This window comes from Clarias gariepinus, chromosome 9, assembly GCF_024256425.1.
Source record: "Clarias gariepinus isolate MV-2021 ecotype Netherlands chromosome 9, CGAR_prim_01v2, whole genome shotgun sequence".
In the NCBI taxonomy this organism is placed as follows: Eukaryota; Metazoa; Chordata; class Actinopteri; order Siluriformes; family Clariidae; genus Clarias; species Clarias gariepinus.
In genome coordinates, this window is record NC_071108.1 from 14644213 (window position 1) to 14670425 (window position 26213).

The 26213-nt window shown below is 37.1% G+C and overlaps 2 protein-coding genes across 2 annotated transcripts; one reads left to right on the forward strand and one right to left on the reverse strand.

Moving 5' to 3' along the window:
- Nucleotides 1-599: 599 nt before the first annotated feature.
- On the reverse strand, nt 600-10540 carry tmem9 (transmembrane protein 9). Its single transcript, XM_053503340.1, has 6 exons — nt 10480-10540; nt 10053-10178; nt 7989-8080; nt 5572-5680; nt 2798-2929; nt 600-2018 (listed from the first exon to the last, which is right to left on the reverse strand). Exons 2-6 carry the CDS (start codon nt 10146-10148, stop codon nt 1893-1895), a joined length of 555 nt encoding a protein of 184 aa, XP_053359315.1. The 5' UTR covers nt 10149-10178; nt 10480-10540; the 3' UTR covers nt 600-1892.
- A 1426-nt stretch (nt 10541-11966) lies between these two features.
- On the forward strand, nt 11967-23344 carry suv39h1b (SUV39H1 histone lysine methyltransferase b). Its single transcript, XM_053503239.1, has 6 exons — nt 11967-11996; nt 16044-16210; nt 16995-17648; nt 18929-19075; nt 19559-19688; nt 21632-23344. Exons 1-6 carry the CDS (start codon nt 11978-11980, stop codon nt 21763-21765), a joined length of 1251 nt encoding a protein of 416 aa, XP_053359214.1. The 5' UTR covers nt 11967-11977; the 3' UTR covers nt 21766-23344.
- Nucleotides 23345-26213: the final 2869 nt, after the last annotated feature.

Below are 26213 nucleotides of genomic sequence, written 5' to 3' on the forward strand. Positions count from 1 at the left end.
CAGCCATAACATAACCTAAACAGATTAAAACTGGTTATCAATTATATTACAGGATAATGCACACCCAAGGCTCATCTATGCTTATGGGGAGCAAGGGCCAGCCTGCCCAGTCCGATACCACCAAAAAGTCAATGCAGCACAAATTGCCAACGTCAATGGTGACAATAGAAAGGCATCAAAACACCGAGCAAACTGCAGCCCACCGCACACGAAACCCAGCAGATAAAGATCCCGATGCTGCTGACCCCCAGCCACCAAACTCTCCAGATCCCAATTCAGTTATACATCGATTTTCTGTGCCCACCGCATCCAAAGTATTCGCTGCCAACTTCCTGGTGCCAGACACCACATTACACCCCTAGAGGTCTTGTGGAGTCATGCCCCAATGGGCCAGTTCTGGGCAGCACAAGGGAAACCTCAACAATTCTGGGTTTCATATTTTGTGTTGTACTGTAATGGCTGATCTGTGTATGCTGCACATTGTTTTTGTTTTTTATAATACCTTGTATGTGAGATTATATACCTGGTTTATTTTAGTACTGAATTTATAATGGATTATGCAATAAAAGCCAAAAATACTACACGAGGATGCAACTTAGATTGTGTTTATTGAATTTAAAGGGAAAGTAACAAGTGGATATTTCCTGAAACAGGTGAATGACATATTTGTTGCATGTTTATTGGGTACATCTGGGCCCATTACTGGGTGCCTACCAAGGAGCACATACTTACAGTCATCCATCCTCATCAAGCCAAGGCACTGGGACTAATACTGTATATCAAGGACAGCAAAAAGAACCACAGGTTGATGGGGCTACACTCTTAGAAAAAAGGAATTTTCACAGATCGTGCAATTGTTTCTAAAAGGTAAACAATGTTTTACAAATAATTTAAGGACTGCCCTAGAGGGACAAACTGAAGTGTATGGCCGATATTTCAAGTGCAAAGTAATGTAGAGGAGACTGAGAAATTGTACATACCAACAGAAATAAAACTATACTGTATACCCACAAATTCCTCAGACATATAATAATTATTAACAATGTAGGTGTAACAAATAAACTTGTAACTTACATGTCCAAACTACCAAATAATGACAATCATTCCAAAAGAGCAAGGTAAGATAAGGTCTTAGGAAAATAATATACAGTATGTTAAAGCATAGCCAGCAAAATCGATCAGATAAATTATCTAAACAAAAAAATTATTTAAAATACAAAGTTAGCATATCATGTATATTACTCAACAAAGAATTACAGAAGTGCAAATCAGTCTGGAATATTGACAACATTTAGTGCAATCAGTAAATATTTGGTGCGAAATCAATCACCACTTACAGTACATAGTATTAGAAACGATAATCGTTGCAAATTCTAGAACCCATCTTACTTACAAAGCTCATGAACTAAAAAAAGAAAACAAATGTCTTCCTGAAAACATAACAATATACAAATGGCATATGCATGTAACATGCACTTAAATCCTATGTTGCTTAATTATTACATTTGCTTGCTTAAACTATTTTGCTTGGAACCAAAAAAGCTGAGAAAGCCAGTGTTCTCTATATGTCCATTACTTTACAAGACAATATGAACAAACTTTTTTCACTGTTTTTATGATATAAGTTATACTTCCAAGCTAAGCAGCCCACCTTAGTAATTATCCATGTTAGATTACAAGTATAATTTATTTATAATTTTAGTTTAATAGAATTTTAAGCATTTTTATTAAAATGGAGCTTTAAACAGCCAACAGAATGCTATGCAAAAAAAGCTTTGTTAATAACAAAAGCCATATTTGGTCTCCTAAATAACAGAATGAATAAATAAATACATCATAAAACTCAGGAGATTCAGCTTGCCTTTGCTCTAAATGTCACTGTAGCTCTGAGTTTAGCTGAGCAATTTGTGGCGATCAAACACAGTCTTGCGCTGCTCTTGAACCTGTTTCTTCCAGCGCTGCTGAGCCCCTTCCACCCGTTCCAGCACAGTATTCCCTCGGCCTGGGGCTCTCAAATCCTGTACAACAATGAAGAGCAAATCTCAAGTGAAGCCTTTCCTTCTTGTTTCTTCAATGTCAGCATATGGGACTAACACGTCATATACTGTAATCTTCTTCTTTGTTTTTCGGCTGTTCCCTTTTAGGGGTCACCACAGCAAATCATATACTGTAATGTATATGGTAAAACATAAAATCTATCTTCAATGTACAACTAGGAGAGCATTTTAAAATTGAATGTGCCCACCTTTTTTTTTAAACGATCTTTAGATGTTAAATCCCATTATGGTTGATATAATTCCAGTCTAGCTGTGAAGATGAAGTTTTCAATAGCTTGTTTATTTGGTAATTTTGTATTGAGCTCCATATAGCGAGCAAATTTTCTTTTGGCTTACATAACACAAAACCCCATTACTGAATCCTGTTAAGCAAATGTTACATGTAACTAAGTTTAACTTGTGTAGTCCTTCAAACCTTTAATAAGAGAAGCTCATGAGGTACTGCAGCGGCTCGTAGTGTGTGTTGACAGCACGTCAATAGCAGCAGTAGTGCTGTGTGTGTGAGGCATTAAGGTGCAGTACAGAATGCAGCTCACTCTCGTTCTGAAAGTGTTCTTGTTTGTTTTAATCTTTATGCACATAGCTGTCGTTTTATTTTTACATTTACCTAAAATATCTCAGTACTGAGATACAATCAGTTATTACTCAGGCTGTAAAAGTCATTAGAACTGCTTTAAATGTACTAAAGACATTGTTGAGACCAGCAGGGTGAGATAAAGACAGCCTGCTAAAGTCTGTACCTCCGAGTCATCTTCGTTCTGCAGTGGTTGTCTGTACGCATCGCATCTGCGAATCAGAGGCTCCACCAAAAGCAAAAACAGCATGTACAGTAGAAGAGCACCAACCACAGACAGGTAAATGATTATGGTTACCTGGAAAATAGATATAGGACTAAGAAAGACTGCAACATTAAGAATGAACAAAGTTTTTTCTAATCAGACATAAATACTTATATCAATAAGAGGCACACTCTAGTGTTTAAAAAAGTGCACATTGACATTCAGCAGCACTTCATCCCCCTGCCATCTGGTAGTAATAATAATAATAATACATTTTATTTATAAAGCACTTTATAATTGAAGCAAATTTTAAAGTGCTACAAATTAATTCGACCCGAAAGCTCTGAGAAAAAGATAAGTTTTAAGACCAGATTTTAAAGCGTTAAAACAGTTAAACAGTCTGTGGCGTCCTCAGATACTCAGGGAGAGCATTTTACAGTCTAGGTGCAGCTGAGCAAAAGGCTTTATCTCCCATAGTATGTCTTAAGTCTTAGGAGGTTTCAAAAGATGTACTGATGCATGAAGAGATTTAAGAATGGGTGCAATATGATCATATTTCATCAGGATCCTAGCAGCACTGTTATGAATATACTGCAGCTTTTGAAGTGGTCTTCCAGTAGTCCCAGTGAGAAGTGCATTGCAGAAGTCCAGCCTGGAGGAGACAAATGCATGGACCAACTTCTCTGCATCAGCAAAAGTGAGTGCTGGACGCAGTTTTGCAATATTCCTGAAGTGGAAATAAGACATTTTACACAGATGTTTGACATGAGCCTCATACGTCAAATGAGAGTCCATTTTAACCCCAAGGTTTATAACGGTTGTTGACAATGGGATTATAACGGATGCTGACAATGGGTAATACTGGTGATGTTAGATGTCCTAACCTGGTGTGGGGTGCCTACTAAAATAGCTTCAGTCTTAGAGCTGTTCAGCTGCAGGAAATTTTGCTTCATCCATGACTTTATCTCCTCCAAACAGATGGTCAACGTGGATGATGGCAGAGTAGAGGAGGAGGTTAAATTTATTCTGAGGTAGAGCTGAGTATCATCAGCATAGCAATGAAATAAAATACCATGCTGGCTGATGATACAGCCCAGGGGAAGCATATATATAAACAAAATAGGACCGAGCACAGAGCCCTGAGGAACACCACAGGTGACATTGTGTGTAGCGGATTTAGCCTCTCCCAGGTCAACATGCTCCGTTCTTTCAGTAAGATAGGATGAGAACCAGTAAACAGAGAGTTTTTTTGGAGTCAGAGAGTCCAACAGTGTGACGTAATCTGTGAAGAAGAATGTTGTGATCAACAGTATCAAAGGCCGAAGACAAGTCCAACAGGATGAGAAGCGATGGAAAATGAGCATCAGCCAACATCAGCAGGTCATTTGTGACTATAACCAGAGCTGTTTCCACACTGTGGCAGGGGCGGAAACCAGCCTCTAATTTCTCAAATTATTTTGTTTTAGATGAGACTGAAGCTGTGCAGCAATTACTTTTTCCAGCACTTTTGAAAGGAACGGGAGGTTAGAAATGGGCCTGCAGTTTGCAAGTACTTCTGGATCTAAGGTGGATTTTTTTTTTAAGTGGTGTGATGATAGCAGATTTCAATGTAGCGGGAACATATCCAGTCTGGAGAGAGTGATTTATTATCCTGGTTGGATTTAACCAAAAGTGTAGGAAAAGGGAGTAGAGGTGTGATGAATTTCTGTGATACATATGGACCCCTCCCCACCGTTTGGCATACGAAACAGTTTTACTGCCTTTGCACTTATTTATGTTTGGTATGATGCTTGAGACCTGAGTGTTCCTAAAGGAAAAAAAATATATTTTTGCTTGCTCAAACTCCTTCTCTGTCACACACGCTCGCTTAAAAAAAAAAAACATAAATAATAATAATAATAAACTGAACTCTAGTCTAATATTTATCACCAAGGATGATAAAAAAGCAGCCAAATTAGAGGGAAACCCACCGAATCTGGCAACACTGGTTACTCAAGTTTGCACAGCCTTACAAGGTTAACACCTTCATCATTTCAAGAATAGTGAATAAGAAAAACTTTATGTTTCCACATCAAAAATAAAATCTAAACATATAAATTTTTTGTTTAATGTATTTATTTCTTTATTGCTTTGAATGTAAGGTTTTATAAGAAACAAATGGAAAGCAAAAAATGTGTGTCCTTGTCTTTTTGCTAATCTGACAAAAAATTTTCTGATCTGAACCAAGAGTTTTGTGTTCCATTGAACCCCTAATGTCCAGTGCATTTTTCCATAATGTAAGATTTTCAAATAGTAAGTATGACAAGGATACAGGTAGGATTATATTATTATATGTAGGATTCAATCTTTTACTAATAGTTTCCATATTTAGAAAAAACACTGTTGTTTTAGTGGATCGTTCCTTTAGCATAGTCACATTACAAAAAAACCTTTAACAGAAAAGACCAAAAGACATCTGGATAACCCTAATTATGAAACTGAGGGAATCAGGCAAGGTTGAGAAACTGCAAAATTTCAACAGTGGTATGTTACACAAATTACTACTTCTTGTTATACTTTGTGAATAAAAAAACAACAACTTTTTTCCCTAGTAGCCTTGGATTTCCTAGTGTTTCTGGAGATAGTGTTAGCATTACAAATCCTGATCATAATGGATCGTAATTTGATCAATTCTTTTTCACATGTATTAAGACAAATGACATAAGTAGGGGCTCATATGTGGCGGTAGAGTATACCTTGATGGTATTGCTGCTTCGCTCCTCATACTTGCACTCACAGAGTAGACAATAAGCCTCCACATCATGACCAGGCACTGGCATGGGGTCAACTATATGCAGACAGTTACTGCAAACACACAAATCATGCTCAGAACTACATCTCACCTTTATCCACAATCACACATGACTTTCAATCCCAGTAAGACATCACTTACAAATCTAACTAGCTCAAACAAGTGTTCAATCATGATATTAACGTATAATTGCTCTTATTTGTCAAATAAGTGCAGATTTCAGCAGCCCGAACATAAAATGTCACTGAAACTAATCCATGAAGCAGTAACAGGACATGTAATATTAGTGCAAAGGCTAAATTGGCTTCACATGTGTGGATAGTACATCATACTTTACGCATACAACATGCAGCAATTTAACCTTGTATCCATTTAATCTACATGCTGTTGTCGTGTGTAAATTTAAAGAAAGTACTGGAGGTAAGTACTCTAAGGAAAGTACTTTTTTTTTTATCTAAAAAAAGTACTGGTAAAAAAGTACTAAAGGAAGTGTGTAAAGAATTAAATAGAAAAAGAGGAAGGCAACATTTATTTGCAAATGTGCTGCATATAGACACAAGTAATGAGTATGTGCTGTTTATGTAAAGAACAGGTAGAAAACTGAGCGTTTAAGAAAACAGACTTTATTTATGGCTATATATTTTTCTACAGTCAGTTTCAAAAAGCGCTTCACTCATTACAGTGGGGGAAATAATTTGTATTTGATCCCCTACAGATTTTCTAAGTTTGCCCACTTACAAAAAAATGAAGGGTCTATAATTTTTATCATAGATTTACAGTGAAGGATTGAGACAGAATATTAACCAAAAATCCAGAAAAATCACATGATACAAATGTTATGAATTAAGTTGCATTTCAATGAGGGAAATAAGTATTTGATCCCCAAGCAAAACATGACTTAGTACTTGGTAGAGAAACCCTTGCTGGAAAGCACAGTGGGTAGACGTTTCTTGTAGTTGTTTACCATATTTGCACACATGCACTATTATTTACAGATTTTCTCTAAATGTTTTTAGGATTTTTGCCTGTTGCTTGGCAACTTGAAATTACAGCTCTGTCCGTGAATTTTTTATTGGATTAAGGTCTGAAGACTGGCTAGACCACTACATGACCTTAATGTGCTTGTTCTTGAGCCACTCCTAAGTTGCCTTGGCAGTATGTTTGGGGTCATTTTCATGCTTGAAGACCCATGCAAAACCCATCTTCAGGAGGTTCACATCCAAAATTGGCCATCCACATGGCCTCATCCAATGGCCCTCAGTGCAACAAAGTCAATCTGTACCTTTAGCAGAAAAAACAGCCCCAAACCATAATGTTTCCACCTCCGTGCTTGACTGTAGGGACTGTGGTGTTTTTAGTGTCATAGTCAGCATTTTTCTTTCTCCAAAAACAGCAAGTCAAATGTATGACAATGAGCTCAATTTTGGTGTTATCTGACCACAGCAGTTTATCCCAATCTTTCTCTGTTTATTGGCAAACCTCAGACTTGTTCGTACATGTGCCTTGCTGCGCTAAAGGATTTCAATCCATGCAGGTGCATTGTGTTACCTATGGTTTGTTTGGTGACTGTGCTTCCAACTGCCTTGAAATCATCCACAAGCTCCTCCCGTGTTGTCCTAGGCTGGTCTCTCATTTTTCTCATGATTATTCTTAGACCATTAGGTGAAATCTTGCATATAGGGCCATTAATGGTTACTTTGTATTTCTTCCAATTGTAAATAATCGATCCAGCAGTTGTCTCCTTCTCACCAAGCTTCTAGCTGATGGTCTTGTAGCCCATTCCAGCCTTGTGCAGGTCTAAAATCTTGTTCCTGACTTGCTTCGAAAGCTCTTAGGTCTTGCCGATGGTGGTAAGGTTTAAATGAAGGATAGAGATTTTCTGGACAGGTGGCTTTTATACACATACCACATTGTTGTTGGGAGCACCTTCTTAAATTAATATGTGTACCACAAGAGCACATAACCAGTCTGTGAGAGGCAGAATTATTGTTGGTTGGTAGGGGATCAAATACTTATTTCCCTCATTGAAATGCAACTCAATTCATAAAATTTGTATCATGTGCTTTTTCTGGATTTTTGGTTGATATTCTGTCTCAATCCTTTACCATAAATCCATGATAAAAATTATAGACCCTTCATTTCTTTTTAAGTGGGCAAACTTAGAAAATCTGTAGGGGATTAAATACCTATTTCCCCCACTGTATATTGCCTCATATTAACTTGATTAATAATATAGTTACTGTATGTTTAATAGAAAGATGTCCATATAAATGAAACATGAAAAGAAAGTAAGCTTACACTCATGCAAACAAAAGTGTGATGAGCACATTTGACTTGCATGTATCTTTGATAAATACAAACCAGTCCTTTTGGGTGACGTTCCTGTTATAGATGTGGCCACTGATGTTTCTGTATGGAGGGCAAATGCATTTGCAGCGCACATCTTCAATACTCTGTAAAAACAACAGAATAAATAGAGAAATGCTGTAGACTAGAGCTTAAAATTTAATTGCAGAAAACAGAAAACCGTACTAATCTGAGTAAGTATAAATCTGTGACAGAAATATGTGAATGTGGACCCATCTTTACTGCGGTACATATAACGATTCCCGTAAATACCATAAATGGTAAATAGTAAGCAAACCTTGTAGTGGGAACACAGTTTTACAGATTCTTCTGGTGCAGGGTGTCCCCTGCCTAGTGCCCTAAGTCCCTTGGGATAGTCTCCAGGCCCCCCTGTGACCCTGAATACAGTATAAAGCGGTATAGACGATGAGTGAATGAATGAGTATGAGAGAACACACAATTCTGATGTTTTTTTAGATCAGATATAAGTTAACTTTTATATTTTTTTGATTAAATACATATCACATATGTCCGACTTAAGGTTGGATTTATGTGACTTTTTGTCCCTGTGTATGTGTATGGCGTTGATGTCATCAGTCAGCACTGGCTTTCTTCTTTCTTCTGGACCTTGACAAATACACCTGACTGACTAACTGCATGCTGTCCAGAACAAAATCCCAAGCATATTTTTGTTAAAATCGCATCTGTGGTTTAAAATGAATGAGTGGCCGCACAAATTTAACATATTTTAACCCAGATGGCACGGGAAAAGATGAATCAATGTGCGCATGTGTCCTATTTAGTGAGCATCCAATTAGTCACCTGTAATTTGAATGTTGAAATCAAACAAACTGGCTTGTGTCCTATAATGTGAATGTAGCCTAAACAGCCAAACAGCTACAGTATGTGCTTTTTGAAAACATCTCCTTCCAGAGATACTGTAGGAGCATGGCTGTGGGGATGTGTGCTTATTTCAGCCATAAGAGCATTAATGAAAGGCTCAGAGGTCAGTCATGTGAGGAGGCCTGGAGCTCAGTCAGCACTTTGATCCAGCAAAAAAGCTGTTCGAAAGAATTGAGACCCGGGCTCTGTGCGGGCAAAGTGAGTTGACATGAACTGTGTCATGATGCTCACTTTGTGCTTAGGTGCATCGTCATGCCGGAACAGATTTTGATGCTACAACATACTAGACATTCATGTGTGACTTATGTGTGGGAAAAACCGACATATGTGTCTGATGGGTATGTAAAGTATGTATAATAAGTAAATAATGTATCATTTATATTTCTAAAAACTAGCCCTGGTGGTGTAAGGGCATTGTTGGCTTAGTGGTAGGGGTCTCGCCTGCAATGCGGAAGGCCCGGGTTCAATTTCCAGCCAAGACCCCAACCCAGCCACTGGATGCAGTGTCGGTCCCAAGCCTAAAATGGGAGGTTTGCTTAAGGAAGGGCATCAGTATAAAACCTGTGCCAAGCTTGTGTGTGGATTGAAGGGCCTGGTGTGGTGAAAGCCGAAACAAGCCGAAAGACCACCAACACCACCACCACCACCACCAACACCACCTGGTGGTGAAGCGATTAGCATTGTGCCTCACACTTTCAGGGGAAGCCTCACATTTCCAGGGTTGACGGGTTGAGTCCCGCCACAGGTCTGTGTGTGTGTGTGTGTGTGTGTGTGTGTGTGTGTGTGTGTGTGTGTGTGTGTGTGTGGAGTTTGCATGTTCTCCCCGTGCTTGGCTTGCTTTCCTCCCACAGTCCAAAGACATGCAGATTAGGGTAGTTCACAATTTGCCCATAGTGTGTGCCCTGTGATGGATTGCCACCCTGTCCAGTGTGTGCCCTGCATTTGTGCCCAAATCTCGTATTCCAAAGGCTTCAGGCCCCTGCAACCTTGTACAGGATAAGCAGTATAGAAGATGACGATGAACTGTAGTGCATTCTTCCACAACAGTCTGAAATTTTACGCCTCAGAGGCGAAAAATAAACTCTGTGAATTTTAGAGCCTCAGAGTATAGTCTAAAATAGTACGAGCTAAATATAAAGGAGAGAGGCGTGTGAGTGTTAGCTTGAGGTGAGTTACCTTATCAGCGTGTGTAAAGCACTTCTCCTCACACATCAGCAGCAGCAGCAGCAGGACCGACACCGACACCGACACTACCGCCCCGAGCTGCGGCATCCTGACCAACACTACTGGTCCTCCTTATTACTTCAATAATAAACACATGTGAGGTTTAATTCATGAATATGAAAATTTAGTCAAAATGTGTGAAAATGATTTAATGGTATCGCAAAATAGCAAAGTGGACGAGCAGGAATGTTATAAAGTGTTAATAAACACATCGAGACCTACATTTCGCCAGTGAGATGACACTGAATTAATAAACCAATCTACAACCTCTCCACAGACAGTTAACTATTAACTAACAAAACATTATTTTAATATTAAAAGAAAAGTAATTATATATAGTACACATGTCATATAATATAATAAAGGTAAATAAAGTCACCTGTGCCGGTCAGTCAGTTTACAGCACTGTACAACACTGAACAGCTCGCGCTGTGTCAAATCACAGGAACGTTTAAGGTTTTAAAGTTTCTTCTTCAAAATAAAAGAAACCCAAAGTGTGTTATATGAATTAATTCGACGTTATTACTTTGTCAACAGCCACAATAATTTCTCTGTAATACTTTAATGCATTGTATAAGAAGTAATTAAAAACACTTTGTTTTATAAAAGGCTTCATTTATGTTAAGTTTTTATTTTGTCAAGCAGTACACACATACTGAAGGACATCTAACTACGTTATTACGTCACGTGTGGCGTATGTGTAAAGTCGAATTCTATTGGTTGATGAAACTGTCTGTCACAGATAGCCGGTGTGAGGTTTTAACTCGCTCACACACTTATTGTCTATAATGTTTTATCCTCTGGAGAGGGTGGCAGGGTTCAAGGGTGCCAATCCATCGCGGGGCACACAAATACACATTATGGGCAAATCGGGGACGCCGGTTAGCATAATCTGCATGTTTTTGAGCACGGGGAGATCACGCAAACTTCATGCACACAGACCCCGAGGCGGAATTCGAACCCTATTGGTGCAAGGTGATAGTGCTACCCACTAGTCCACCGCGCCGCGCGTTGTACAACACAAAATCATGATAAAATAATGACATGGATATCTTTCTCAGTTGTCTCCTATAAATAAATGTCCCCATGCCACGCCACTGGTGATTATTGGCTAGTGTTTCTAAAAACCCGAACCCCACTGATACGCAGTAGATTACAATCTGTAATTCAACATTTGACCACCAGATGTTAGAGTGCGTTGTGGTAAAAACCATAGCTTATAGGTATTCAATTCGGGTACACTGTTTATATAAATTACAGTTTCAGGCATATTTACATATTGTGTGCATATCCGTAATGGACAAAATTTGCTATATGTTAAGCTACAAAATAAAATACAGTACTTTATTTATGGTTCAGAATGAAAGAAAATAGCGAAAACTAAAAGCAGGCCAGCATATTATTATTATTATTATATTTCAATTTAATTCAATTAAATTTTATGTGTAGCGCTTTTTAGCAGCTTTACATAATATTTTCAGAATTTTATGGAAATGTATATGAAATGTAAGCAAACGTGTATGAATCAAAATGATCAGATTTGTGTAGTGTTGAACAAAAGCAAGGGTTACGGTTTTTCTGTACTATACTTTAATAAAGAATATATAGTAATCATTAAAATCGCCATGCTTCATCCAATGCTACATTTGTGTGTGTATGCGTGTGTGTTATAGTTAATTTACAGCATTAATAAATTAGGTTATTAAATTATTTACCGGACTAATAATAGACTCAACGACAAGTCTTCTCCACGTTACGTGATACGTGTCGTTTATCTATACTCAAATTCTATTGGTTGATATGGCTGTCGGTCAATGGCACATTGATCCAATCACCGCGTGAGTTTTTAACTTTACAGTTTTGGCGGTAGTTGGAAGATGGCGGAAAATTTGAAAGGTACGAATTTGTTTTCTTAAATGAATCTAAAACTCTAGCTTCGTATACATTTTTAAACAAATTAGAAATACTTGCGATAAGCGCGGTTCAGGTTGAGGTGTAGAATAAAGTAATGGCGACATTCTGATAAGAGTGTGAGGTAAAGCGGAGTGCGTTGCTTGTTAGTGTTCCAGTCACACTGTGGTGTAACGTTATACGGTTTCAGTGGTTCAGTGTATCGGTAACTGTGCTGGAGTTTTAGAATCACACACTTCCTGTTCAAGATTAAAGTTTAAACCGACTCAGTCTTATTTTTTTGGAGCAGGTTATGTTTAGATAGACTGGATATGCGATGTAATACGAGATCAGTGAGCCAGAGAGATCTCGGTAACATTTTCCCAAAGTCCTTGTTCTTGTTTGTTAGCCTGTTAGCTGGATCATGCTTGAGCTTTCGGCAGTTGTGTGGATTTCGTGTAGATTAACTTTCCCTTCTGTGTTTAAACTAACCGACGGTCTGACTAACTTCATGCGACATGTGTGTGAGTTTTTACATTAAGCTTTTTGCCTTAAAACAAACACGTGATACATTTCCATAATCCTCAATGTGTAGATATGAAAACTAAATGTGTATATTGTACTCAAAAGCAGGAAAACACTGGTATTAATCTTTGGTCAAAGGAGACTGTTTTTATATATGGTATGAAAACAGACTAAGGGAAAATGCCTACATGTGTACAAGCTGACCTGAGTCACATTCTGGTGTAAGACATGTTTCACAGATTTAGGCTGCAGGAAAATACAATAATAGTATTTTCCCCAATTATTCCCAACTTTTTTTTTTTTTTTAATTAATGAATTATAAATCACACTGTAAAATTACTTATTTCTTGCAGTTGCAGCAAAATGAGAAAAGAATCAGTAAACATTTATGATTTGTACAAATGTCCTCACACCTTTCAAATTCTTTCCCTAATATTTTCTTAATCTGAAAAACTGCTTTGCGAAGAGCACATGACCATTAAAAGCGCTTTATCAATAAAACAAGAAACGAATTGAATTAAACATTAATTGTAGGCAATTATCTGAATATTGTAGACTAAGGAAATATCTGAATGCATATTGCGAACACTTTCTATCTCTCTCACTTCCTCCACGCAGCTTTATCACTGTCCTTTGGTGCCATTCTACTTTGCAATAAAATTGTTATTGTTGAGTTATAAAAGAGGAAAATTAGAGAAAAGTAATGAATGCGATATACATGCAACCGTTTTGAAAATCAATAAACACAAAACCCAGGCTGTTATAATTTTTTTGTACCTTGTTTTTTTTAGGTCAGCTTCCTGTTTAATGTGGACCGCACCCCTTTATAACAAGTTACATCCATTAAATCAAACTATTTGCTGTATATCATGCAGTTGCACTTTGAGGCTTTAGTCAAACACAGTTTTACTTATTCATAAGGCTAGAAAGGAATTAGTCCCAGTTTACCCAATGTCCCAGTATACCTGAATTCGCCTTATTACACTATACAGAGGATGAAGCAGTGTTAGCTGTATTCTACAAAACAAAATTAAGACATTAATTAAACATTGCACATTGTTTCATGTATTGTAGCGTGTAGTATATGGAGGTAAAACAGTGCCAAAATTCCCCTATGCGAACCTTGTGGAAATAAAAATGACAGAATTTTTCTGCATTGCAAAATTTTGTAACTGCAATTTATTGTGGTTGTAAATTTGAAATGAAAACGCAATTCAAGTATTTAAAAAAGCATTTAAGTAAATGCAAAAATATTGACCGTACAAAATTGCTGTTCAAAAATATTTTCAATTCTTAAAAATAGCATCTTTATTATTTCCTAAATTTAGGTATTAAAATTCAGCTGTAAGGTTAAGGTTGAAAAAAATTCAGTTTAGAAAAGAGATAAAAGCAGTAGAATGTGTCATAATGCTTAGTAACTTGGCACCGTCGTATGATACCACTTTTACCACAAGTCAGTTTGTGAAATTTCTCCCCTCCTTGATCTGCTCCAGTCAACTGTAAGTGATATTATTGTGTAACCAAAGCATCCAGGAACCACAACAGCTCAGCTGGGCAAACACACAGTGCAGGGCTGAGAGTTGACTGCGTAGCATAGAAAAGAATAATCTGTTCTCTCTCTGTTGCATAATGGGGTGTAGCGAATAACTGACACAGTCAAATAAAACTAAATGTTGGGAAAGTTATTACCAGTGAATTTAACTGCCTATTTGTTGGTGGTGTCATTGCAAGGGAACAGTAGTGTAATGATAATACCTTAAAGAAAAAAACACTCCACATTGTGGGAGTTTTCTTTCACTCTTTACTCTTTGCCAAAAACAGCCTCCAGCAATGGGGTAAAACACTTTGTAATAATTGCACAATTCATAATGTTTATTTTTTATTTTTGTTTGTAATTGGGTTTCCATGGTCGAGCAGCCATCCTGTGACATGATTACTAAGATCACTATATGCAATCCCAAAGTGTGTCTGAAGTGGGCATTGTGGCATTAGTTTGGGAAACGCCCTTTCCTGTTTTAGCATGATTGTACCTTTGAGGAAAAAAGTGAATTCAATAAAGACGTGGCATGAGGAGTTTAGTGTGAAGGAGCTCTAGTGGTCTGCACAGAACCTGTCCTTAATTCCACTCACCATCTTTGGGATGAAGTGAAATGTGAACTTGTCCAACATCACAAATGCTCTTTTGACTGAATGGGCACAAATTACTACGGAGATACTAAAATATGGCAGTTAAAGGGATGGAGTTTTATTATTCTGGACTGGGATGTCCAACAAGCTCTTATATAGCTGTGACCAAAATTTCCAAAATGACATAAATATTAATCTTCACAAACTCTGCTGCATTAGTGTTTTTAGATGTTTTTTTTTTTTTTTTTTTCTTTTTTTTTTTAAATGTTACTATGGTATACTGAAGTATAATTACAAGCATTTTATAAGTGTCAAAGTTTTTTCATGCAAGGAGTCAATGTGTGCAGTGTTGACCCTTCTTTTTCAGGAATTCTTCCTGCCCCCTTTTTTCTTACGCTCTCTTTTTATACTCAGTTCTTTTCCCATTTCGCTCTGCAGAGCAAAGATACCAGCAACACACACACAGAGATAAGATGTTGCTCGAATACACATTCCTTTTACCAAGTTTTTGCACTCCTCTCTGGGTACACTGTTTTTCTTTTGTACGTACACACATTGAGCCGACCTTGAGTAGGTACATGTTGATAAAAAATTTTCTACCACACATGAATGGTCTCAGAATGCCTTACTGTTGGTGTTGTAATTATACCTATTATACAGTATTCCATGTACCAGTATACAGACTTTGTAAAAATTAATATTTGTGTCATTCTCAAAACGTTTGGCCACCTTTGTACCTAAGGTGTAATGGTTGGGTATTTGTATGGTTTTGGCCATATAGTGTAGTTATTTTATGTCATGTCTATATTTCATTTGTTTATTTGTATTTTAAAAATATACATTTGTGAATTCTTTTCCTCACCACTACTGTATTTTATATAACTCAGTAAGATTATAATATTCCTGCAATGTTTAATGTCAGAGAAATCCAACGTTGAAGAAGTGTAGGAAAAATTCTGGACCGTTGCTGATGATATCGGGATGATAGTTAAATCTTTGCAACCTACTTCCAAAACTAGTTGGTTGTTATTGAGTTACAATTGCCATCCTATCAACTAGAACCAGTTTAGCTGTTGTCCTTTACTACTGCGATTAGTGCATTTTTTTTTTTTTTTTCCTTTTTCTTTATCGTTGACTTTAGGACTAATTTTGTGAGTATCACAAGGAATGAGAAGTGAAAAAAAAAAAAACACCCTGGCACCATCCACCATTCCACAGTTAAAGTCACTGATCTGGTGTCCCCCATTCTTGTTAACAGTGAACATGTGCAAACATCAGCTAAAGCTCTTGACCCGTATCTGTTTAATTAGATGCTTGGATTAGTGTTTGAATAAGTAGGTGTACAGGTGCTTGTATTAAAGTTGGCAGTGATTTTAAATTAAATTCTCTCTTATTTTAAAGAGTGTGCAGTAGCATGTCTGGCTACTTTCAGTCAACTGGAAGTTGTTTGTCGAGAAGAAGGAGTCAAATGCAGAGAACTGGGTGTGAACAAGAACAACCTCTGTGAATATGAAGTGGAATACCTTTGCAGCTACCAAAGAAAAATGTTCACTGATGGGAAAACACAGGTAAGAGTTACAGACATTGAGTTGTTATTATGTAGAAATGACTACTCGATGTCTAGAATCAGTAGACCAAGACTGCTTACTTTTTTTTTTAAACAGCAATTAATAATAAATTGTAAACTTTAAGTTACCCAACTCAAGAATAGAAACTAGTCCTTTTGACTAATGGAAATTCTCCTATTTTAACAGTATTCTTTTACTGTCTTAGTATTTTATAATCAAAACTAAGGACATTACCAGCTTTACCAGTGTTGTTCTGACTTTGCAGCACCCAAACGCTTAATATGAGATGAAATGTCGTGCATACTGTAAGTGCCAAGTTGAATGAAACAGAAAAAACACAAACAGTGTTTAAGGTGATGTTCCACAACAAGTCACCAGAGCAGCTTAACTAGACCTTTCTGCAGATGTGTTATTGTTGGTGCCAATGCTACTTTCTCCAGAACAGGCTAGAGCATGTAATGTCATATTCTTGCAACCATTCAGTGAGTCCTTGTGCCCTGCAGTTTGGACATGGAGGCCATCACTCCCACCAGGATAGAAACGCTTCATGTTAGGATAAAGGTGATGAGTCAGAAAAACTTGGTACAGATTTGCAGTGACTCAGAGTAGATAAGCGAACACAGCATAACCGAGACAGGAGCTTTTCCTAAAATCTGTCACTGTAACGTCAAGTCGACTGTGTGTAAGTCGACACACTTTGAGTATGATTCATCCCCTTCCTATTTAATGACTTATAAATTTCTATTAAAAGCGTATGACTAACATGGGACTTTCTCACACTCAGGAGCTGTACTTGGTCAAATGGAAGGGCTATCCAGAGTCAATGAACTCGTGGGAGCCACGGAAGAACCTAAAATGCACTGATCTACTTCACCAGTTTTGGGAAGATTTGATGCGCGAGATGGTCCGGTTAAAAAAGCGCAACGTCCCCAAGAAACTGGATGCTTCCATTGTCTCAAATCTTGTGCAGCGAGCAAAGCTGAGGCAGACCCTTAAACTCTGGCAGAATCACCTGAACAGCCTGGGATCAGACAAGGGTCGAATCTTTGTGGAAAATGTGGTGGACATGGAGGGTCCTCCAAAGAACTTCACTTATATTAGTGATTATAAGGTGGGTGATGGTATCTCTCTTAACGAGGTGGCTGTTGGCTGTGAGTGTACAGACTGCCTAAACAGTCCTGTGGAGGGCTGCTGTGCCGGAGCCTCACAGCACAAGTTTGCCTACAACGACTCAGGACAAGTGCGCATTCGGCCTGGACTACCCATCTACGAATGCAACAAGCGCTGTCGCTGCGGGCCCGAGTGCGCCAACAGAGTGGTACAGAGGGGCATTCAGTATTCACTGTGCATCTTTAGGACAGACAACGGAAGGGGCTGGGGGGTACGGACCATGGAGCGGATCCGAAAGAACACCTTTGTCATGGAGTACGTAGGAGAGGTAACGGTCTGTTTGTTTCCCCATTAATTCACTTCGGCTGTGCTTAAATATAAAAAGTTGTCTTTCTTTAAACCTTAACTTTGAGATGGAAATATTTGTTATTTGCGGTGAAATATTTATTTTGTGTCTGTATGCGTGTGTGTACAGCGTGCGTGTAAAGTAAAAGCAAGTCTCATTAGAAAGGTTAAAAATCCATTTTCTTTCTCTGCTCGAGGCTCCCCCTCAACACCCCCCCCCCCACGCGCACACATATATATATATATATATATATATATATATATATATATATATATATACACACACACAAACACACTCATTTTCTCTGCTTTATACAGAAACACTGCTCTGTCGCTATATAAAGTGCAGGTTAATTTGTTTTATTTTTACTTTACAGCAGTGATTGCGTTAGTGTGTCGCTCTAATGAGTGTCATTAGAGAGATTTCTTGTTAATTTTTCCAATAAACCAGTGTTTCCGTTGTGTGCGCGCATGTGTGTGAAAAGAGTGGAGGAAGGCTAACTGTAAGACGAGAAGGGGGAGGGGTGAGCGCCCACACATACACAGCGCCTGCGTGCGCAAACGGAAACACTTATCTGTCGGGATTTATTTTTACTTTTTTTTAAAGGTAAAGTGCAGGTTAATTAGTTTTATTTTTACTTAGGATTTTGTGTTAATTATTTTTATGTATTAATTTTTTGAATCAAAATCTTAATAAATTCATAATGCTTATATAATCACAACACTGATTTTATTAAATAAACAGTCTGCCCCTATTTATCATGATATCGTATCAGGTTGTCCCTCATGAGTCCCATCCTTAGTTGCAAGTGACAAAATGCAAGCGAAAGTTTTGAATTATTCTTATTATGCCTTAATGACTTCTGCTATGGCATGTGTGGTTCAGTGTTTCAGCAATTTCTTATTCACAGCAGAACTATTGTTCCGACCTGCAATAACTACACTTTTGGTAGCATTTAAAAGTGGAAGAAAACCCACAGTCTCATGATTTCATGAGTTCAGTCGCAAAAATTTTTAAGTAGATTGTATTCTTTTTTTTGACAATCACCATCTTTTATTAGAATGAGAAATTGATTAAAATGTATAAGAAACGAATTGAATCGGCACATTATTATCGTGATAAAATCGTATCGGGGGGCGCTGATTTCCATCCCTATCAAATAGACGCCCACTTGTGTGAACGCCTTACAATTCGCCAGCTCCTGCCAGATTGTTTGAGTAACTGAGGTTCTAAAAGCATGTATGTGTAATTTCGCAATTCAGATCATCACTACAGAAGAAGCTGAGAGACGAGGTCACGTCTATGACAGAGAAGGAACCACCTACCTGTTTGACCTGGATTATGTGGATGATGAATATACGGTCGATGCAGCTCATTATGGCAACATTTCTCACTTCGTCAATCACAGTGTAAGTGTGAAATTTTTTCCCCACATTTTGAAACAACTGAGGTATTTGTTCCACATTCACAACAACAAAATTTACTATATATTGGTTATGGTTCCAGGTTAACTAAAGAGATTTTGAATCTGCAACAAGCGTGTTATAGATCAAATGGCAAGATGTTGCAAATGTTAGGGTTAAAGATTACTTTAGTTAACTAAAGATTACTTCAGTTTTCCTATTACTATTAGCAGTTAACTTGCTAATTAGTAATAACCATAATTAGCTAATTTTATGGGTTTAAAACTGCTTATAAATGTATGGTTTTAGTCAGTATTTAGGAACTTATACTTATCTAGTTAATTTAAAGGTTCAATTTCAGTGTTTAAATATAAACTGTATATGGTATATCATAGTAGGCAACAGTTGATGCTGCTACACGTTTACTGTTTTTTTGTTGTTGTTGTATCACTTAGTTTTTTACTAAGTCACAGTGTATTATTCCTGCAGTGTGACCCGAATCTTCAGGTATATAACGTCTTTATAGAAAACTTGGATGAAAGACTGCCACGGATAGCTTTCTTTGCCACTCGTGCCATTAAACCAGGGGAGGAGCTCACCTTTGACTACAAAATGCAGAGTAAGTGTTTCATTTACCTTTTTTTTTTTTTTTTTTTTTAAACCGACCTAAACCCTCTCCATGGTTAAAGCTATAGAATGAAAGACTTTGGAAAACTTGGTACAAAATATACTATTGAGATTCTTTTGGAAGAATATTTGCTAACATTAACTAGAATTAAATTAAAGTATGTACTAAAAGCTTACTTCTTTCCTATCACAAAGAGGGGAAAAAATGCCTGAAAATTTGACTTTCCAATTTTTTTTAATTTTTTTTTTAGGTTTGTTTATATATTTTCACTCTTCTTACTCAGGAGACTTTAATCTTATCTGCAAAGGGTTGGATTGACTCCTGGCTTTCATGCCAACCAAGCACTTTTGTAATCAGTTAATTTTAATCTTCAGTCAGCTATTAAGCATGCCTCCGTTCTGGCTGTAATAAACCTGATAAGCAGATAAGCCTGAAGACCCTGGCTTTTTACAATGCCTCTCACAGTTTAATCAGATATTTGTTCTCCTGATTTATTTATTATTTATTTAATTTATCTGAACATCCCAGACACTATTACTAATACAAGGTAAATCAAATATTTTTGATTTATACTTTAAATTGAGTAAAATGTTGTTTTAAAGGGATCAGTGAGAAGAAAAAGGTATGATAAAGATGGACTGATTAAGATGGTTATATGAAAACTTTGCACAATTACAAGCTAATTACCTGATTTGTAATTATAAAAACATTTATTAAGTTTGAATTATTGGTGTAGTGGTACCCAGAAGTTGGTAGGCAAAGTACACAAGGTTTGATACCTCGTTTAGAGACAGTTTAGTATATTTTCAGTATACTGAAAACAAAAAAAAATCTTTTTATTTATTTTTATTTTGATTCATTTAACTTTTTAGCATACAAACTTAACCGGTGGCAAACTGGCTATAATTTTCTAAACACACAAGGAATGCCTAATTTTTACAGATTTGTTGTCTCTCAGGTGGCCAATCACATGAACCAATATTATTGTGATGATGCAAAATACATAATTCGACAGCCACATCAACATGCCATTCCCAGCTGGGAAAAGTTTCTTTTAAAGACATAAAATTTGTAATAGGCAAAGGAAAAACTTCAAAAACACATTGGGAATGTCTGCAACACAACAAATATTATTCTCCCCTTAAGAACAACACACTGTGAATAATCTGAGTATGAAAAGTTATCCGCAAAGGCAGCAGCTAAATCTTGTAAATCAAGGCTGCACACATTATGTATGATAAGAGAAATAGACTGCTTTATCTTAGTATTGGTTTAAACACTTGAATAGCTTTAATGATTTAAAAAAAAAAAAAAAAAAAGATTTAAATCTGCATGCATTTATATATGATCTAGGGTGAGTGATATGGAGCACTTTTACAGACTTTGATAAAAATAAAATGTAAAGACATGTCTACAATCTCTGTGTAAAAAAATGCTGCAATGGAAATAAAGAGCCTGTGTTAAATAATATACCTCTTTCAGTTTTGCTCAACAACAATAGGAATTGAATAAAATAGAGTTCCATACAGCAATAAAAATTTAACCAGTACAAAGTTTTCTCCTGAGGTAGACAGCAGAGATAGTGGTCATAGAAAGAAAGAAAGTAATGCACATAGACGGCATATTGTTAATACTCTTTTTTGGGGCAACGCTAATAAGAACATGTACAGTCTCAATTAGGAAATTAAAAAAAAATAGTCTTAAAACAATATTTAAAATGGACGGAGAAAATTACTCGGCAGTTAAAATAGATTATATTTACTCAGATCACATCAGATGCGCACCGACTAGAACCTTCAACACAGTACTGCTTGAATATGACAATTACACCACTAATATAAATAAATGCTTTATTTTGTTTGCATGTGGGAGAGAATGTATTGTCAGTAATAATTTTTAAACCTCTACTTTTATTCTACTTCTTTTCTTTCCAGTTGATCCAGTAGATGCAGAAAGCACAAAGATGGACTCTAATTTCAGTTTTACGGGACTCCCAGGTTCTCCTAAGAAACGCATGCGTATAGAGTGTAAATGTGGTGTGCCAACATGTCGAAAGTATCTGTTTTAGATAACCCAGGGACTGGAGGGGTGTGTCATGCCATGTTATCACAAAAAATAATAGTGACTCTAAAGAAAAATATCAGAATCTCATTACATTCCAACCAAATTGTAAAAATTATTATCCATGATTACACTCAAACTGTGTCCTGCTGTGTCATAGCAGTATTTTTATTTTTTAAATTTTATATGTAAAAGGTCATGTTAGACCAGAGAATGTTTGTTTTTGTGTTGTTGTTTTTTTTTTTTTTGTTTTTTTTTTAAGTCCTCTAATTCTTCTTTTCAGCTAATTCCCAGCACTTGCATGGGCTTTAGCAGTAGAACTGGAGTGTGACACTCTTGATTTTACTTTTAATACTATTTCAGAATTCTGTTTCTCAGAATATTTTTTCTTCTTGTTTGTTTGTATGTTTGTTTTTTAATCACATTTTAGCATTGTCCCTGACATTCGTCATGGTTCCAAGAGGTCACATTTTACTACATACATATGTGAAAATGTACAGTTCTTTGTAAAGGCTTTTTTTCCATCAATAGTCAAAGATATCCATCGTTGTAAGGTTGGCAGGGGTTTTTTTTTAACTGAAATTTTTTATAGTTTAGTTATTTTTATGAGAAGGCATTTTTAAAAAAGTAAAAAACAGTAAGGTTACAGGCAAGTGCATTAGTATTATAAATTACAGTAAAAAAGTACAGTTTTACATGATTGCTGGTTAAACCTAATAATGATTATATACAATCTATTTTTGTTTGATGCATCTGAAAAACTACTTGTAGGCAGCTTTGATTTCATTAACCTGTCAACAGGGGGCAAAACTGTACTGCTAATACCCAAGATGATGAAGAAAGACCTTTTGTGAAAAAAAAAAATCACACCTGAGTTTTACATTATAATCTTCACTTGAATTTTGTAGCAGAGTGCAGGCAGTTGACTGCTTATCGACATTCTGACTGTACTGTTTAAATGAACCTCTATTTTCTAAATAACTCAGTGTTAATTATTTCCTATGTTGTAGCAAAAAACTTGTAATAATCTGTACAGACAAGTGACGTATTAAAGAAAAAAACTTTTAAAGATAGAAAGTTGTTAAGCCATCAGGGGCTTTTTTATTCTTCTTTTAACCAAAAATATCCCCTCCCTTGGTGTTTTGATGTTGGTGCTGTCGATCATATCAAATGAGATCTGGCAAGTGTGAAGGTCAGGGCATGTGATTGACATAATTTTTGATACTCATCAAACCCAGAACTTAATGATCTTTACAGCATGATAGCTACCGTTTTTCCCCCTCTTTGTCACTTGTCTGTGTCTGGCAGACTTTCCTCTCCTTGTACTGTTGTGACGAACAGTTGACATTAGCTTTTGCACATACTGTATTTGTGTAAGAAATGCTGATCAAATGATCATTTTACAAATTTATTAAAACTGTACTATTTATACCGATTCTGGATTATGCTTTTAACCTTGGTTTTGGCATGTATTTCACAGACTGACTGTAATCCTAACCAGAGGCCGAGTATGTATTCAATATCAAATTATTATTTTTACAATGATCCCCCTAACCATACATTCAGTTCAATTAAACTTTTTTTTTTTATTATGTATTATCACAACGAATGTCTTCTGTTATTTAGAAGGTTGTACAACAGGAAAAATAATGTGAAATAAAAAAAATCTTAAAATGTACTTTGACTTATCAGAACAATACTATAACATTCGTAGAATCTTTTTTGTCAAACTTCCAGAATTTTGTCTTGTTTATAAAGTAGTAAAACCTGATGGAAAAAAAAATAAAAATTGATGACCTTTGACAATGACAGATAAGAAAAAGGTGTCTCTTACATTAGAGGTCAAATAGAGGTGGTCTGAACGGTGGAATTCGCCTTACATGAAATATAGCCTGACACACTCAAATGTCGGTTTACAAGAGCGGCGTGTCGCTCTGTAACTTGATATGATGACTTCAGAGCAATGTGTGACCTTTTGCAGTGGTATCAGCAGCTCAGCCCATGCTCGCAACATGAAGTGCTTGCTTCTCTTATTAATCTATGATCACTGATGTGTTGTTTAAGTGCATGGTGAAATGTAACTTGTAAAATGCATACATTTTACATCAATTTTATATTCAACATTCCCATTCATTCCAAATTACAGCTGCTCTAACTCACTTTAGTATGAGGCTATCATTAACATAAGAACACAGGTTGGGAATTACTCTGCATGGAATGTCATCTACCTGTGTCTAGAAGTAATTTCACTTGACCCTTTGGTGGTGGTCATTTTATCAGTTCTTTTTTCAAAACATTCATTCAGATCTTCCTGTGAATAAACGTAGCGCAGCCGAAAAGCATTGGAACTCTCCGCCACTTTTTTTCTTATGTAAGAAGAAAATTTATAGAAAATTCTGTTAAAATTTACCAGATAAACAAGTCAGAGCCACCCCACAGCACCCAAAGGAGATCTGCCTCTTGTGTCCTGGTGTCAGACACCGCAGCACACCCCCAAAGGTCACAGGGAGCTTAGGAGGTCCAGAGGAAATCCTAAAACCAAGGTGGATCAATCTAGGTGCATTTCACATGAGATCCCTACTGCTGTGCAACTACAGTTCCAAATTTCTCATAAAGATGTTAAAAATAATTAATTACCACATAGGCAGATGCAAAAGTATCTTTTTCTGACAAAGTGAACACAGGATGGACTGTCCCCAGTGGCCCAACATTTGGGAGGAAATCTTTAAACAAAACACTCCTAAACCACAAAAACAGGAAGTGCACAGGTGCACTTTATTTTTTACATTATTTTTATTGAAACTCTCTCTCTCATTTTCTATGCCGCTTATCCTGTACAGGGTTCCCGGGGAACTCGGGGCAGAAGTCAGGGTACACCGTGGACTGGTTGCCCAACCATTGCAGGGCACACAACCACACACAATCACACAGTATGGGCAATTTCAACAGGGTCTACTCTCGAACATGGAAATAGTTTACTCTGCATGTCTTTGGCTGTGGGAGAAATCCAGGGTCCCTAGAGGTCCCCATTTCGTCTAGACAGACTTGCAGAGTGCAGTATCTGGTCAGTTCTTAGCCCAATCCATAACAGTAAATCCACTGACAGGTGAGGCGACCACCACTGTGTTTCTCACCACAGTGGTACTTGTCAAAAGGTAGTATATATTAGGCAGCAAGTGACCTGGCAACAGAGTCATCGGTACTCTGGAGTGCATCAAGAGTGCCCATGCAGACCCCTGGCAATCCAGGCAACTTTTCAGTTCTAATGATGCAGCAATAGAAAATGTTGCCTGGTTTGATAAATAACGTTTTCTTTTAAATCTTAAGGATGGCCGGATGAGTGCATGTCGGTTACCTGCTGAAGACATGATGAACTATGGAAAGAAAACAAGCTCTGGGCAATACTCTGCTCTGCTCCTGGTAGTTACTTTGACACATACCATTTACCTAAAAATTGCTGCAAACCAAGTATATTGCAACAATACTCCCAGTAGCCTCTTTTATCGGGATAACACGCCCAGTCATGTGGCACAATTGGTCAGCAATAGTTTAAGGAGTAATGTTGACAAGACCTCAAGATTTCCTAATTGAACAATCTGTGGGATGTGCTGGACAAACATGTCCCATCTATGAAGGCCGCAACTTGGAGAATCTGCTGCCAACATCTAAGTGCTAGATATCGCAGCACACTTTCCGAGGTCCTTCAGAGTCCATACCTAGACCGGTAAGAGTAGTTTTAGTGGGATACTATGGGGCTCTACATACTAGGCAGGTGCTTTTAATGTTATGGCAAATCAGTATTTTCCCCATCTTATATATCGTAAATAAATAATAAAGTTAAACAGGAGGCAATATCAATGCCCAGGATTTAATTTAGAAGTCTTTAAACAAGAAATGTCCTCTCAAATCTCTTGATACAGGAAGTTTGACTAACTGGCTTGTGTTGTAACCAACCAGATGTACTGCTGACACATCGTTGCGCTTCCTCTTTTTTAAAAAACAAAACCCACTACAATAAAACCATCTTCCTGACAGTTTATAATAGCTGAAACTGCGACTGTACTGTTTTTCAAAGCTTTCATAGACTCCCATGATTTCATCTCTTCTGCCTTGGGCATATATTGGTGTAATTATTTTTTCGTAAAACACAATGAAGCATTGTAGTGCAGAGCCTTGACGCAACAACCTGTAGCACTTGTGCACTGTTTCCTTAAAGCTTTTTTAAGAAAAGGTCTCCAGTTGGGGTTGATTCCACATCACACACTGATAATTACTGCAGCTAGCTTATTGGCTGGGGGGAACCTGGTGCCACGAGTGCACAGTGGGATTCATGTCTCTGGGATCAACTGAGGAAAGTCAATCTGTCCCAAATTCTTTCTAATAGTTCTAAAAAATTGTAGTGTTAGCTTGTTCAGAAAATATTGTAACATCAACCATCAGGGCAGCATCAGGCTG